The sequence below is a fragment of the Mizuhopecten yessoensis genome, unplaced genomic scaffold, assembly GCF_002113885.1.
Source record: "Mizuhopecten yessoensis strain PY_sf001 unplaced genomic scaffold, ASM211388v2 scaffold10879, whole genome shotgun sequence".
In the NCBI taxonomy this organism is placed as follows: domain Eukaryota; kingdom Metazoa; phylum Mollusca; class Bivalvia; order Pectinida; family Pectinidae; genus Mizuhopecten; species Mizuhopecten yessoensis.
This window is the reverse complement of record NW_018408767.1, coordinates 594292-611096: the sequence shown is the minus strand read 5'-3', so window position 1 is coordinate 611096 and position 16805 is coordinate 594292. Positions and strand designations below refer to the sequence as shown.

At 35.0% G+C, this 16805-nt stretch overlaps 1 protein-coding gene across 5 annotated transcripts in view; it reads left to right on the top strand.

Annotated features, from left to right (window-relative positions):
• LOC110463226 (probable ubiquitin carboxyl-terminal hydrolase FAF-X) overlaps positions 1 to 16805 on the top strand; it is a 44399-nt gene that overhangs the window by 900 nt on the left and 26694 nt on the right. For 3 of the 5 annotated variants that reach the window (XM_021517652.1, XM_021517650.1, XM_021517651.1), the window contains exons 2-19: positions 5832 to 6267; positions 6562 to 6674; positions 6997 to 7109; positions 7388 to 7493; positions 8062 to 8177; positions 9181 to 9247; positions 9451 to 9635; positions 10112 to 10250; positions 11182 to 11334; positions 11914 to 12018; positions 12453 to 12659; positions 13572 to 13688; positions 14237 to 14411; positions 14676 to 14763; positions 15267 to 15390; positions 15553 to 15656; positions 15926 to 16043; positions 16381 to 16688. In XM_021517652.1, the coding sequence (XP_021373327.1) occupies positions 5850 to 6267; positions 6562 to 6674; positions 6997 to 7109; positions 7388 to 7493; positions 8062 to 8177; positions 9181 to 9247; positions 9451 to 9635; positions 10112 to 10250; positions 11182 to 11334; positions 11914 to 12018; positions 12453 to 12659; positions 13572 to 13688; positions 14237 to 14411; positions 14676 to 14763; positions 15267 to 15390; positions 15553 to 15656; positions 15926 to 16043; positions 16381 to 16688 (2756 nt within the window). In that variant the 5' untranslated portion in view covers positions 5832 to 5849. The remainder of the gene's footprint in view (positions 1 to 5831; positions 6268 to 6561; positions 6675 to 6996; positions 7110 to 7387; positions 7494 to 8061; positions 8178 to 9180; positions 9248 to 9450; positions 9636 to 10111; positions 10251 to 11181; positions 11335 to 11913; positions 12019 to 12452; positions 12660 to 13571; positions 13689 to 14236; positions 14412 to 14675; positions 14764 to 15266; positions 15391 to 15552; positions 15657 to 15925; positions 16044 to 16380; positions 16689 to 16805) is intronic. The other 2 variants (XM_021517654.1, XM_021517653.1) reach the window with 1 other exon arrangement.

The window sequence follows — 16805 nt, the reverse complement described above, 5'->3', positions numbered from 1 at the left end:
AATGCTTGAAACAAGGTTTGGTCACTAGGCCTAGGCACCACTGTAACAGGAGCGAAATGCTCAGCCAGACAGGGGTCCGAACCCGGGACCTTCCAAACTTAGACAGACGTTTGACCAATTAAGCTTCCTGGTTGACCAAGTCCAGTTCTGCTACAATATGTGTGTTTGCTTTAACTTGACGAGGATTTTAAGTTTTGGAATTCTAGTCGTTTCGGTACCCTGTACTTTAGATTAGCTAGTATGTTTCAGTCCTTTTTTGTAAACACAACAAATGCTGAAGAATCCTGATATATAAATCAGCCATAATTTACAAAATGTAAACAAACTACAAAGCTTTGTTATTGATAAAGGACATCTTGATTGGTACACATAGTTCAACACTCTGGTTAATATATATAGAGAGAGACCACAGGAGGTCAAAGTTCTATTAATTTAATTAATAAATTAATTAATGTGAAGGAATGAACAGCGTAATCTTTTTCTTCTCGTAAAATAACTCATTTGTATTTTCCATCCAGTTGATAAATACCATCTCATGACCAAAATTTCATGGCAAACATACAACAGAAGTATCCCAGCTATTCAGTTGAACATTTATATGCGAATGCTAAATATTAGCAGTCATAACTTTTTTCACATTGAATACACCATGGCCTGAAGTCCACAATTGTATAATATAATTTTATCTATTAACTTTGTCTACACTCTATTAATAGAAATGTCTACGCTATGTTAAGGTCTTGGCACCTCATACTGAAGTTCAGTTACAGAACCATGCAATGCATATTTATCAACTCACAAAACATTTTGTAAGACAGCAATTAGTTTCAATGGCCAGGGCAAATAGACTGTTAAATGCACTAGTTCTTACATCTTGAAACATTATGAAAATAAATATTTTAGGACATAATAATTTTAATTTGGCAGTGGTTTGTAGCTTACTTTGTGAGAAAAAAGGGAATTACATGATCATGACCACACCTAGTAATAAAGAGTGTATAGGGACACTAATTGAGGAAATAAAAAGAAATGGCTTTTGCTGTCAATTTGTTTTACTAATTAAGATGTTGAGCATAGAGTCAAATAACAATAACATCATAGATTTAAAGATAATTTCAAAGAATGCCTGCCAAATTATATGCTTATGCTGAAATAAACATGAAATGGTTGTCAAAGGTAAATACATTTGTATAGGTTAATTCTATAACAACTGACCATAATTTATTCACGTAATAAATATAAAGGCGAAAACCCTATCGTTAATCTGGAATCCTAAGTAGGAAACAGTTTCACGATACCGGTAATTATACAATTTTTATTGGCATATTTAAGGAAATGGTGTATATTTACAACTTTAAGCAATACAGAAGTAATTAATTGGAGTATGTGAAAATGTATCACAAAAAGTGTAAATTTCAGAAATTTATCTTTTCAATGCACTTTCAAACTCAATCATAAGTCATTTGTATACTGGGTCATATGCATACAGATTTCAGATATTCATTGATAATGCAATTTCAACCAATTCCTTTTACTAGTTCATGTCAGGTTGTTACGTCACTGGCTCGCCTGTTAGATCGTGTACATGCATTACCAGGTGAATTATAGAGTAAAATAACTAACAGATAGATACATACAATATTCCTACAGGTATCGCTATATTTATAACAATTCTTGGATATATGCAGTGATTATTTTTGCCCTGCTGCTTTAGAGGCATTTTGGACATTATATGCCAAAAACCAAATATGGGGCCTTTATTTTTGTGTGTACTAATTGTAGTGGGGCAATTTATCAGACAAAAGATATGTTTTAGTTAAAATTATATTACATGTACACTGATAAATTTTACACTGCATACAAATTCTAGCTGTTCCACTGTTAGACCTATTCATTTGTGTTGGTGTTTGATGCTTTATATATATATTTACACCATGTCATTATTGTCTCACCGCCACGATGTAGCGGTAGGAAGACTTGTACTTAAGTGTTGCTTTTCTGGCGATGGCGGCGTCAACATTAAGTCTTGGGTTTAAGTTAGTTTCACTGCCATATTAAACCTTATAAATGCCCAATCCCTTGATTATTGGATTTTTGCTTGCACAAGAAAGAAAAAATGTGTATTATCAGGGCTCACATTAAGGAACAATTCTGTGTCGCCAATTGGTTTTGCCATGAAAATTTTGTGTCGTCAAACTGAGATTTTATTTCGCCAATTTTTGTTGCACTTATGACTTTTAGTATTTGTTTCAGATAAATGATTTATCAAGAACTTATCCACTATATGTTCATTCTAATTGTTCCTTTTGTTTCATGTGTATTATTAGCAGAATTCTAGTTCAAGAGAAAAACAGAAAAGAAAACAGTGTTTTCCATAGATTATTATTTATTCTTTCTCTAATAATTTATTTTTTATTCAATTTTTAATATCTATTCATCAATGCTAATAAGATCTTCAGACAAACAATACTACATTTAATTTTCAATTCACTTTTTTATCCCTTCATTATATATATTCGTAATAATAGCGCTACAGAGCTAATGTTCCCATTACAACATATACGACTCTAAATAAAAATTCTTGTATCTTGAATAAAGGTATACATCTTCTGGAAATAAATACTACTGACAATACTGTCTTATTATTTTGCTGAGCACCAAAGTCACTCAATGTCAAATAGTTTAACTCGAAGCTCGTAATATTGTTATCATCATCTCATCAGGATTAATATATACCTTAACACGCCTGTCAATTGCCCATTTTGGGTTAAATATCTTTCATTTTTAGCTCACCTGCCCGAAGGGGGCAAGTGAGATTATGTCTTGGTGAGGCTTCCGGTGTCCATCGGCGTCCCTCAACTTTTCCTTTAAACAACTTCTTCTGAAGAACAAACTGGCATAGAGCCATGATATTTGACTGAAAGCATTGTTGGTAGGAGCTGTACAAAGTTTGAGAACGAAAATGACCTTGACCTACTTTCAAGGTCACAGGTGTCAAATGTGTCGCACGCTTCAAACGACTACTGAAGAAGAACTGAAAGGTATAGAATCTTCAAATCTAGCTGGTGGCTTTCTGGGATTAGAGCCCAACAATGTTTGTGAATGAAAATGACCTTGACCTACTTTCAAGGTCACAGGGGTAAATTATGTCAAACTCTTCAAACAACTTCTTCTGAAGAACTAAAAGGTATAAAATCTTCATATTTGGCCGTTGGCTTCTTGAGATAGAGCCCAACAAAGTTTGAGAATGAAAAGGACCTTCACCTACTTTCAAGGTCACAGGGCAGTGGGTTTTTTTTGGCCTGATGTACAGCCGTCTAACGGGTGCTTCCCCTAGTCTAAAAATAACGTATTTTCCCAAAATAAAAACATATTTTCCCAAATAGAATACCTGTTAATTTAGTCCATGTTTGGTTATTGTTGTAATCTAGGATTTTATCAAAACATGTCTAAACAAAGTCGTTCTCCCGAACGATACTAACTTCAGCGATCGGAAATCATCGGTTTCTGAGCAAGGGGGGAGAAGTGAAATCCGAATATTCGAATCTAGGTCATGATAGTGTTTGATACGGTCATCGGAATTTCAAGCGTCAAATTGACAACTGGTTTGATTCACGGGTGACATCCGGTTCTACACCATGTCGCATAATTCAAAATACTTCACTAAAAACATCAGAAAAATTGATTCTTAAGGACTGATTAAAATAAACGATGCATTCAAGGAAGCTACAAAGTCTTGTGGACACAGAGACGATCCCGTCATTTGCTTAGTTGACTCGTGTGTGCCTGATCTGGGCTTTAATCTATTAGAAGTGGAAAAAAACTTTACCATCTTTCAGAATCGGAATTTGCTTTTCGTATAGTGTTGTGAGACACACATCTGCGTGACACTGTTGTATGACAAATACATCACCTGTGACACATCCAATTAGTCTTTCATGTCCCAAAGGTCAACTAGGAAATGCTCCATTTTTTCTGTTGTCTCGCAAATTGCGAAGTCAACACACATAAATATTGCCTTTACTGCCTCCCTGTTCCTGTTAAGTTCTATATATCCCCAAGTTCAGTAACCCCTCTGTCATAGAACGGAGAAGTGGACAAAGAAGAGATTGATTTGGTGGTACATGTACCTTGTTAAACTTAATTAAAATTTTGATTTCAAAAATTCTAACCTTGTCAATGATTTCATCTTACATTTTGTAAAGAATCTGTTCAAAAAATTAAATAGAAACAAAATGAATAAAAAAATCTGTCATTTTTTAAGAGCAATTAATTCTTTACAAAAACTATCAGAATGCACCTCGGAGCTTCAAGAATTCAAAATTTTTCATGGGGGTACCCCCCAATATGGCTTCGCACAAGACATTTCCCAATTGCAAATTAAAGGAACAGGTGGTTGTATGGAAGTAAAAAAAAAAAAAGGGGTAATATGTCAAAAACATCAAACGACTTCTTCTGAATAATCAAAAGGCATAAAATAATAATATTTGGCTGGTGGCTTCTTGGGATAAAGCTAACAAAGTTTGAGAAGGAAAATGACATTGACCTACTTTCAAAGTCACAGGGAAAAATATGTCGAAGAACTTCTGAAGAAGAACCAAAAAGCATAGAATCTTATAATAATATTTGGCTTGTAGTTTCAACAGATGGAGCCGACAAAAATTGTGAGGGAAATATTTGTAGTGCAATATAATATTTAATGAGAATATTTAGCTATGACTGCTTAAATATTCAGGTGAGCAATACAGGCTCTCTGGGCCTCTTGTTTGGGGGAGATGGTTTGAGAAAAACATAACTGGGTGTCAATATCTAATTCGTCTGCACAAATCCTGCATAATTTGATGGTTCCAGTAATATAAAGTTTTATTTTATTTTTTTATTACCACATCGCTAAACCAGGTGTGCATGTTTTCCCCCAGCTCACTTTTATGTTGATCTTGCGTCCAACATTACGTGATCGATAAACTTATGAATATTTATTAAATGAAGCATCATAAAAAGAGCTTATTCTGCTTAAATTTGTGCCCCTTCGAGTAGATTTGTAGAGGATGTATTGAATGAATGTCCACGCTTCTAGTATAAACATATTTTTTATAATCCCCTTTTGGTCAAATCAGTCTGTAGTTGTAACAGTGCAGTAGGGCTCCACGCCACGTGTTGATGAGCACGTGTTGATGAGTGAAAACAACACGGTCCCTCGATCGCGACTGCCAATAATTTCAAAGAAATTACAGTATCTAGAGCTATTGTTTATCAGTTATCACAGATAGAGTGTTAGCTAATTACTGCATTGAAATTTGTATGAACTGTGGTGTTGAGAAGTGTGAAGTATTTTCAATGAAGCATATCGACCCTACCTGACCTATTGTCTGGGACCTAATGGTGTCGTTGGTTATGCCCTCAGGTCAACTTACCTGTAACAATGTTACCTGTACCAAGCTAGAGTTTGTCGCCAAATCATCAGTCATGACTACAGATTACCGATTTATAATTATTTTGGAGTAGGTAAAAATGTGTCGCCAAACTGAATTTTTTGTCGCCAAATCTGAAAAAGTGTCGCCATTTGGCTACTTGGCAGTCGTTTATGCTAGCCCTGATTCTAACTATTTACAGACTTTTGACTTTTGAAAAGTTTTGCAATTATCCTTATTTTTCTGAATTGTTGAGTGGTGGTGGGTTCTTAAATTGTTAATTGGGGGTGCACATGGGGATGCTTAATATCATGTCATAACTTGAGTTTGCTATGGAAAAATTGTCCTTTTAAAGTCAGTAGATTCAAGAAGAAAGGTCATTTAAATGAATAACATTTTCCTACTTTCGTTTTTTTGCAGTCTACGACATTGTAGACAATGACCATTGTTATGAGAGGGAGTCCAGCTGGGGGAGACTCCCCCCAAGATAATACACAACAGCAACAACAGCCACAGGGGGGAGGCCAACCACCACATGCTGGGCAGGCTGGGCAGGCTGGGCAGGCAGGAACTGCAGCCCAGCCACCCCAGCAGCCACCGCAACCCTCCGGGTCAGCCCAGCAGCCTCAACAACCCAGCCCAGGACAGTCATCCACCAGCACTGATGTTGATGGTAGTCAAGATGACACCACCATGGTCGCTGTTGACCTTGTTGAAGGTCAGGTACCAGATTTTCCTCTTCAGGAGCTGTCAAGACTCGATGAAATGATAAATCGTCCTAGATGGGTTGTCCCAGTTCTGCCAAAAGGAGAACTGGAAGTACTTCTAGATGCTGCTATAAAACTCTGCAAAGAGAGTAAGTCACTCCTACAGTTCTCACCATTGTGTATTCTTCAGCTGTATTGTCCTGTTATAAAACATCCTACAAAATCTGAACGTTTATTATCAAGCTCTAAATATTATTTATTTGAACATCCAGACATCTTCTTTATCATTTTAATAATATATTTGCCTACCTTCTTTCGTTTTTTCCACTTTGCCCTTTTCATTAATGAAAATAATGAAACATTTTCACAAAAGTAGAAAAATTTAATGTTTTTGCAGGTTGCAACAATAAAAATTGTATCATTTTATTTCCATGTTATTGTAGAATTAGACACCAGGAGTGAACATTGCCAGAGGTTTTTCAGAGAAGGCCTCAATACTTCTTTCACCAAAATAATGACTGACGAGGCAGTGAGTGGATGGAAATATGAAATTCATGTGAGTACACTTTGATCAGTCGAGAAGTTAAGAACATTTAAGTCTAGCTTTAATCAGCAGAAAGTCTGTTTAAAATTAAAGACTTGAGATATCATTAAATTTATAATGGACCAAAATGCATTTTAAATTAAGATTACATATGTAAGCTACATAGGAAAGGATTACAAGGAATTTTCATCACATCACTAAGTCAGCAGGAACCCTGAATCCATTAAGATTTAGTATGGATATATAGTAAAAACTTTAATGTTTTCTTTTTAAAAAACTTCTTCTATGTTTTCACATTCTGCATACCAATTTGTATATTGTTACTTGGTTACAGAGATGTATTTTGAAGAATGCAGAAAAGATGATTGAATTATCTGTGTCAAAACTAACCGATGATTGGTTCCCTCTCCTGGAATTATTGGCTATGGTTTTGAACCCTGTTTGCAAGTGAGTATGAAATAAATGGAATAAAAGATATGTTTTGTGCTAAATTGTAAATAAAGTCTGATTTTCATGTCAATTTGTGTCCACTTTATAATATTATCCTACAGACCATTTTGTGTCCACTATATACTATTATCCTACAGACCATTTTGTGTCCACTATATATTATTATCCTACAGACCATTATGTGTCCACTATATATTATTATCCTACAGACCATTTTGTGTCCACTATATATTATTATCCTACAGACCATTTTAAAAGTGTACAATTTGTTGTAGGTTCCATACCTACAATGGCACAAGGCCATCAGATAGTGTTCCTGCTAACACAACTGTAGCAGATGATGTTTTATATGCCCGACCACCTGACCCACGTACACCCAGGGTAAGAAAAATACAAGGTTGATCAATATCAAGATTTTAATATCCTAAATAAGTTGGAATAAGTTATGCTTGAATTATTCATTAAAAAAATGCTCTAAATATATTAATTCCTTGTGCATCCTGTGATCACTCCTTAACTAACATCATTCTTAAAGGTTCTGTCTTGATGTAATAAGAATAAAGAGTTGCATTACAAATCTTTTAACACCTGGGCCCATATTCATGAAACCATTCTAATACTCAACTACAGATTTTGTGCTCAAGTCTAATTTATTGGTCCGGTCAACGTTAACAATTGACTTTTAGATTGTTTGACATGATTTAAGCAAGTTACAAAGCTGGTTTGAGCACATAATCCATGCTTGAGCATGAGAACAGTTTCATGAATGCTGGCCCTAATCTACAAGACTTGGAGCTATTATTATGAATGGCCAGTTTATTATAGAATGATCTGGAATGAGGTCAAACAATGCATTTGAACGAACATTTTACTTCAACTTAAGAGTTTTATTTAAAGGAAAAAAATCTTTCTAACAGCATGATGATATTACCTTTACCTCTGTTTGTAGGGCTGGTTGGTAGACCTTGTAAACAAGTTTGGAACAATGGAAGGATTCTCGATTCTGCTGGAGCGCTTTACTGGGGGACCACAGCTGTCAGTACCTGTTATCGCTGCCCTCATCAAGTAAGTTCATTGTACAGCAGACAAATACTGACTAATAGAATATTTAATTTCTTTATATTTACATTCGCTCCCATTGAAGCTGTGTAAACCGTGACTGCGTATACATTACCGTATACGCAGTGAAATTCCTTGGAGACCATTGTTTCCTATTGATGACGTAATTTACATTGTGACGTCATAATGGTAACGTTGGAGATCCATCGTTGCTCGCAGGCTGTAGGCTGTTCATTTGTTTGGATTAACGCACGTTACGGAGGCTTTGTACCATTATAAAAGCAAATGTATTGGAGTTAGCTTTATTCTGAGTGTACCATCATAGTACAAAAATATGTAAATATAAGAATTGACCTTCATTTTGACTGCGTATACGGTAGTATGAACGCAGTCAAAATAAAGGTCAATCCTTAAATAATGTAAACAAAAATCTCAATAGGAGGGGCAGCAGCATGATACTTTGTCAATAGGTGGATTCTTACCATAAAAAAATACTCCCAAGATGTAAAGATGAAATTGATGTACATCATCAGTGCTCTCGCTGCATAAATCGATTTACATCATCTGTGCTCTCGCTGCATAAATTAATGTACATCATCTGTGCTCTCGCTGCATAAATTGATGACGCTTGATGATATAGTGCTATGGTGAAGTGGTGGCATTTCATGATAAAGGTGTGGGTAATCTTTCACTAAGTAAATCGTTTACATGGGTATGGTATAGCATTGTCTAGTATCTATATTTTACAGCACATAATGTATACACAATACTGATGAGGTTGATTAAACTGTCTCCAAACTGGTTTCTTCAGAGTTCACTTTTGTTGCATTAATCTCTTAAAATATGCTATACCAAACTTTTACCAGAAATTGAAAAGATTGTCCAATCAGAATAAACAGGGTTCTTTGCGAACAAAAGTTTTTTAGAAAACATTACCTGGTATATGTTTAATAGTGATTGCATTTATAGCTCAATTTCTTAATCAAGTATTTACCTTATTTTCCCACAGGCCATTTGGACAGTGTGCCGAAGTGCTAACCCCACACTGTGTGGAGAAATACTTTATGCCTATAGTTGTAAGTATCTGATGTAAAAACACTTGAGTTCTGAAAAGTCTCTTTGTTAAATATAATTGATATTCATCAAAATAGAAAAAGATCAATTGAAATAAAGATATGATAAACTGAAGTGGTGAAATATTGCTTCATCTTTCAGTAGTTTTCAGTATACAAATTAATGATAAATTGCTGCATCAAGATGTCATCTCTTCATTTAACAGGCTGTTGTGCCAAAGTTCCTGGACTCATTGACTGACGAGGAGTTGAAAAAGGAGTCTAAAACAGAAGCAAAGAATGATGCTCTGTCATCTATAATCAAAGCCCTTAAACAACTTGTGTACAGACTACCAAACCAGGATGAGAAAATCAAAGCTTTAGAGACCTTCAGGCTCAAAATGATACTACGGTGAGTGGAAATGAGATGATATTCTAGATGAAGCTAAAAGACTATAATACAGGCTGGTATTTTGCAGTTAATGGGTCTGTTACGCTCTAAAATTATGGTCGGATGGTGCAGTGGATAGTGCACCTGCCTTTCACCAAGGCAGCCAGGGTTTGATTCCCCGATCCGACGTGAAAAGGTATGGGGTCACCTGCCCAACCAAGTGGGTTATCTCCGGGTGCTCCAATTTCCTTCCACACTTAGACAAGCTGAATTAACTTGTTTCATAATTGTTGTAAACTAAATTAAGTTTATATTTTAAAATTATAGTCTTTTTCTTCTCCTTCATTATGATTTCTAAAGAAGTTTTTACAACAATTCAAGAAAATGAAAATGAAGTTATCTGTTTAAATCAAAAGCTATTATATTTAAAAATTTCAGATTATAAAAGATCTCATCGTTTAATTACAGATAATTAAATATCTTGTCTCTGATTACAGGTTACTGAAGATCTCATCTTTTAATGGTAAAATGAATGCCTTGAATGAAGTGAATAAGGTGATAGCCAACGTGTCATTCCAATCAAGTCGACATTCACAAGTGGATGAAGATGAATGGCTAACAGCGGAGAAAATGGCGGTAAGTTTTTTAACCTCACCTGCTTGAAGGTCAAGTGAGCTTCTGGCGTTCGGTGTCGTCGGTCAACTTTTCCTTTAAACTATTTCTTCTGAAGAACGGACAGGCCTAGAGTCATAATATTTGGCTGAAAGCTTCGTTAATGGGAGCCAGACAATGTTTTAGAATGAAAATGATCTTGACCTACTCTCAAGGTCACAGCAGTCAAATAAAAAACGCTTTAAACAATTTCTTCTGAAGAACTAAAGGTATAGAATCTTCATATTTGGCTGGTGGCTTCCTGAGATGGAGCCTGACAATGTTTGAGAATGAAAATGAACTTGATCTACTTTCAAGGTCTACAGGAGGATCAAATGTGTCAAACACTTCAAACGACTTCTAAAGAAATGAAAGGTATAGAAACTTCATACTTGGCTGCTGGCTTCCTGGGATAGAGCCTGACAAAGTTTGAGAAGGAAAATGACATTGACCTACTTACAAAGTCACAGGGAAAAATATGTCAAACAACTTCTGAAGAAGAACCAAAAAGCATAGAATCATACAATAATATTTGGCTGGTAGTTTCAACAGATGGAGCCGACAAAGGGAAATATTTTTAGTACATGATAATATTTAATGAGAATATTTTGTTATGAATGCTTAAATATTCAGGTGAGCGATACAGGCCCTCTGGGCCTCTTGTTTCATAGGCTTGATAACGCATACTGTTTACTTTCTCTGGAGTCAACCCTTTTTAGCAATCGCTAGCTAAAAAGACCTAGCCAATTCTTGAAAAATAACGCATGAAAATTAACACAAACAATTTTCTGAAAATTGGATTCGTAAATTTGAATTTCAAAATAATTAACGATAGCTGTTTGTGAAGATGATGTGTGTGAATATCACAAGATTTGTCTGTTGTCATTTATTAGTGTATGTGTATATTGTGTTGTAGGAGTGGATACAGAACAACCATGTGTTGACAATCGTGCTGGGAGACAGTCTACATCAGCCCCAGTATGTGGAGAAGCTGGAGAAGATCCTACGCTTCATGATCAAGGAAAAGGCTCTGACAGGCAGTGACCTAGACACACTTTGGGAGGCTCAGGTAAAAAATACAAACAATTTACAGCAAGCATTTGTATTAATTCTGTAACACTGTAAACATACTGTCTCTGGTCTGAATCCAAATTTTGTATCATACTAGCTAAGTTATGAAGTAAATCATCAATATATTTCATGACACAAATTAGATGCACTTGAAATGAAAATTGAAGAACCAAACTCAGTAGTATTTGTTGCAAAACACAGTAAAATGTAAAAAATATACAGTGAGAATTCGCCGAGGTAATGATGTGATGTTCCATACGTGCTATCATTTTGTTTTTATTTTTAATTTAAAAATGTTAAGTTCCATGGATGTAATCCCTGATTTATTGTCTCACAGGCCTAAAAATTGGCTCATGTGGTGACAATTGTTCCGTGTTCCTAAAATATGGAAATTCCTCTCAGCAAATTTAATGGTATGTGTTTGGAAAGATATTTAGAGAAAAGTTCAGTGTTATACATAACATTTGTCATATTGGTCATTAAAGACACTTTCGCAAGTTTTACTGTGTCAAACATTGTGTGCTGTTGTGGCTTTCGTGTGTTACATTGTCTCTGCAAAAGTATTATTCTATTTCAGTCTGGCAAACATGATGCGATTGTCAAAAATGTACATGACTTGCTAGCAAAGTTGGCGTGGGATTTTTCACCTGAACAGCTAGATCACCTGTTTGAAGCTTTCCAGGTAAATTAAATATTTTGCGAGCTTAGCATTAGAACTTTGCCTTTTGCTTATCTTTTTCTCTGCTCCTCCTAAGGGAGCTACCTTTCACTATTAAGATGGTTAAACATTAAAATTGATAAACAAAAAGATTATACAATGATGTTGGTGAAACGGGCGTAAGAATATTTTACTTTGTCAAACAATTGAGAAGAATTTCTTTAACGTAGATAAACATTGAAACCATAAAGTAAGCATCAAACTTGTTTTGCTATGAACCAGGTCGACAACCCGACAACCCCATATCAAGATGATATCATTCTTCATCATTACTTCCCCGGCTGAAAAGTCAAGAAACGTTTTTTTAGTGCAGTAATAGGAATGAAGTTAGGATAATACAGTAAAGCCAATGATTTACTGAGAGAACAGCTTAAACAACATGTCTTCGTATTTAATAGGGGAGTTGGGCTCAAGCCTCAAAGAAGCAAAGAGAGAAACTCCTGGAACTGATTCGTAGACTCGCAGAGGATGACAAAGAAGGTGTGATGGCACACAAGGTGCTGGGGCTGCTGTGGAACCTGGCACACAGCGAAGATGTACCTACTGAGATCATGGACCAGGCCCTGAACGCTCACATCAAGATCCTTGATTACAGCTGTTCTCAGGTAACTATTCTTAACTGTACTAATAGGTCAATTTTACCCACAGTCAGAATTTCCACTGAATGCCATTTCGTAATTATTAAAACATTTGTTCTCAGTCACAACAAAGTTGATGAAAATTATCAAACTCTTAGCATAATGCTATATTTATTGCAATTTCCATTGGTTGTTTTTTTGTAATTATTGAAATCCATTAATTTGTACTTGTGTCCGAGTTGATGAAAGTCTTGCGGCATTTTCCATCAAAAATATTTTTACGAGGGAAAAAAAGGACATATCTAAATCACTAGATAAGAGCGTAATGTTATTAGAATATGGTGTTCCAAAAAAATTTCAAGCTTTCAAGTGCTGTTCTATTTGCACTGGTTTTGTTACCACTTTAATAGAAAAACTAAAGGTTACTGGTATATGGCTATGTAATTATGACATACTCAGGCTTCTGGACACAGACTAAATCTGATCGAAATGCAGAATAATAAATGTAGCATGGCATGTATAGAGGATCTGTCATAACTTTCCCTTCATATTAGATTTATGATACAAGTTTTGGATTTTGAGGCTCGAAAATATGAAAAATCCAAAACAAGTATCATAAATCTAATATGAAGGGAAAAGAATAACAGATTCTTTTTATCGTATAATACAAAGTAAACTGTATAACTGTGATCTGAAACGAACATTTTGCGCTTGGCCGCCTCTAAAACAATGAAAATTGTGTCCGTTTTACAATGATGTGACGTCACATTGATTGTTTCTATTCGATTATGACGTCATTTCCAGAGTGATATTACACACATTGCATAAACATAATTTATGTGATGGCTTTATGACAATGCATAATACAGTATTCATATGATAAAATCATCTATGTTCACATGAGATCTGACCGAGTTTGATATATTTCTGTGACTACAGGACAGAGACACACAGAAGATGACATGGATAACAAAATTTGTGGAGGAACTTAAGAATGACAAGTGGGTACTTCCATCTCTGAAGCAGATCAGGGAAATATGTCAGCTGTTCCCAGAGGTAAGAACAAATTATATGCACACAAAATCTAATAATTACACGTTAGATGTTTATACTTATTTATCCACCCATGAAATTCAAGTGCTAAACATTACACATGTTGTGAATGTGTAGAAGTGAAGAAATACTTAATTGAAAAATTTGTTTAGCATAACTGAGAGTTTTTAACTTATATTGATACAACCCTATTGTGCATCATGCAGTGTATCGGGTATGAATATCATTTTAAAGTGTAAAATGTGGAATCTCAATAATTTGGACACTTTGGTTTCTGATATAAGGCTTAAATAATCAAAGAATTCTAAGTATGAGTTTCTATAAATTTTAGAATAAGCTAAATTATAATTGTTCATCAAGATATCTGCAATTACATATATCAAGAGTAACAAATTTTCCTGGAAAATAAAACGAAAAAAAAAAGATTTTTTTTGGTCAGAACTGGTTCCTGATATAAGCATCTGAAGGCCAATTGTTAAAGTCTAAAATTAATGAGGTTCCACTATATATACAATTGAACCATCACAACAACTTATTTTATCTTGTTCAAGACTAATGGTTCTCCTACCCAGGCTCCACAGAACTTTCCCCACCCACCACAGCGGACTCCACATGTTTACTACAGGAACATGGTCATCAGTCAGCTCCAGAGTAACCATTCCATTGTCATGTTACTGGCACAGAATCTCTCCTCCTACATGACCAAGGCCAGGGCCTATGCAAAAGGTAGGCACTCTGATATGAAAGGACTCGTCATCTATTCTCTATTATATCTATATATCCAAGATGTTTATTAGTTCCAGAAGGTAAGTATTAAGTAATATTTTTAGCATACAGCAAATTTGAGCTACCATTAAATTATTACAAAGTTTTCTAATGACTAACTTGAAAGTTTTGTGTTATCTCCCTTGGTCCATACAATTTCTCTAAAACCACATCAATAACTGAAAATTCAGCTGCTAAATGGTTTGTTTATGGGTTTTTTTACAGAGTTCCCAGAATCTGACTCTGCTAATATCTTGCCAGATGGCCGATTTAACCATATACTACAGATACAGGAAAGGTTGAGATTTCTAAGGTAAGTTTTAGATCACCAAAGCTTGGGAAGTCGTTGATTTTATAAGAATGTAATATCAGAAGCAGATTTTGAAAAAATAGGATTTGCTGCCTGTTTGTTTAGAGCTGAATTTTGGCTCCATTCATAATGAGATTTAGACGTTTTCCAAATAAAGGAGGCAAAGGGAGTTAGACATTTCAATATGTCATATAGTTTCCTTTCTGAAGGATTGTGGCAATTCCAAACAAGACATATATATGATAAAATCTGTGAAATTGCATAGATTGGGGAAAAAAGGTGCTTCCACTTCACACAGCAAATATACTCTAAAAATAAGAAAACTGGCACCAACTCATTCCCTTATCTACACATAAACTATAATTTCACACCTCATATTAGATTTATATTAACAAGCACATAATGAAACATTTTAATTTTAGAGTTAAGAACACTTTGAAAAGAAAGAAATTAAAAATCTAAAATATGACCTGTTGAAAAAAGTGTGTAATTATGTATTTGAACAGGTTCCTATTGAAGGACGGTCAGCTGTGGCTGTGTGAATCCCAGGCAAGACAGATCTGGCAATGTCTAGCAGAGAACGCCATCTACACCACTGACAGGGAGTCCTGCTTCAAGTGGTTTGCAAAGGTAAACTGAATAATTAGCTGGAAGTAGTGATAATAGTTTTAGTGGATTAGATATTGTAGGCAAAGGATAGGGAAAGAAACTTTAAAAATCACAGATGATATAAAAAAAAAAACAATACTGGCGTTAGATTTTAAATACATTATCTTGATTTGTTTACTACAGCTGATGGGAGAGGAACCAGACTTAGACCCGGAGATCACTCGAGATTTCTTTGAACAAAATATTCTTCAGCTGGATCCCAGTCTGCTCACAGAAAATGGAATGAAGTAAGTCAATTATAAAGTTACATGGTGAAATGTTCTGATATTACCTTAACTCTGCAGACTTGATAAAGAGTTAAGAAACAGAGAAAATAAGACGTGAAATATAAATTACAGGTGAAGACAGACATTTGATCTCATTTGTTAGTTTTAAGTTGAAATTTAACTGACTTGTCATCCATTTTGAGTAGTTCTTTAAGAGTTTAACTATTAATTAGAAGGAAAGCATGAAATATTAAAGAAATGTACTGTCATGATTTATTAACTGTTTACAGCTGTTTCGAGAGATTCTTTAAGAATGTGAATGTAAAGGAGAGTAAACTAATCGCCAAGCGAAGGGGAGGACACATGATGGATGACATGGAATTGATTGGTCTAGACTACATGTGGAGAGTAAGTTCCATTACCTGCAGATTAATGAGGTTAATTACTTAAAAAAACAAAAACGAATTTCAGATTTTGTAGTGTAAAACAGTTTTTGATCCTTCCTCAGAAAAACTATGTTTTATTTATAATAAAGATTCTTCCAATTCATATTGTGAGATTCTGATCTTTGTTGTTGGACTTTAATTTGTAATTGTAATATTTGAAGTTTTAATGACAAGATTTTGGTTTCATTTTTTGTATCACCCATAACAGAAAAAAACACCTGAAAATAAGGATTTGATTAGGTACTAAAGTCGGTCACTTCAGACTTTCTGTATTCTATTTATATTTTCTCAACTTTCAGGTTGTGCTTTTGAGTCCAGATGAGGTGTCAAACAAAGCTATCACATTACTCAAAGACATTTTCACCAACTTGGGTCCACGTTTGTTACAAAACCAAGTAGAAATTCATGAGGACTTTATCCAGTCCTGTATTGATAGACTCAAGGCTATATACGATACTGTGAGTGTGCTAGAGAAGGACAAAGACAGTACAAACCGTGTGATGCAGGAGACAACGCGGATGGTGCGAGTTCTAACTGTGTTAAAGGAGTACGTCGGGGAATGTGATGAGGCTTATAATGAGGAGAGAACTATCCTTCCTCTTAGTCGGTAAGAGAGATTTTGTTAACACTAGAAATAAAGATACTGTATTTCGGTAGTGATCAGCAGACTTAAAAAGACTGTAAATTGTAAGCACTATGCTTATTTAATAGTATTTACAGGAAG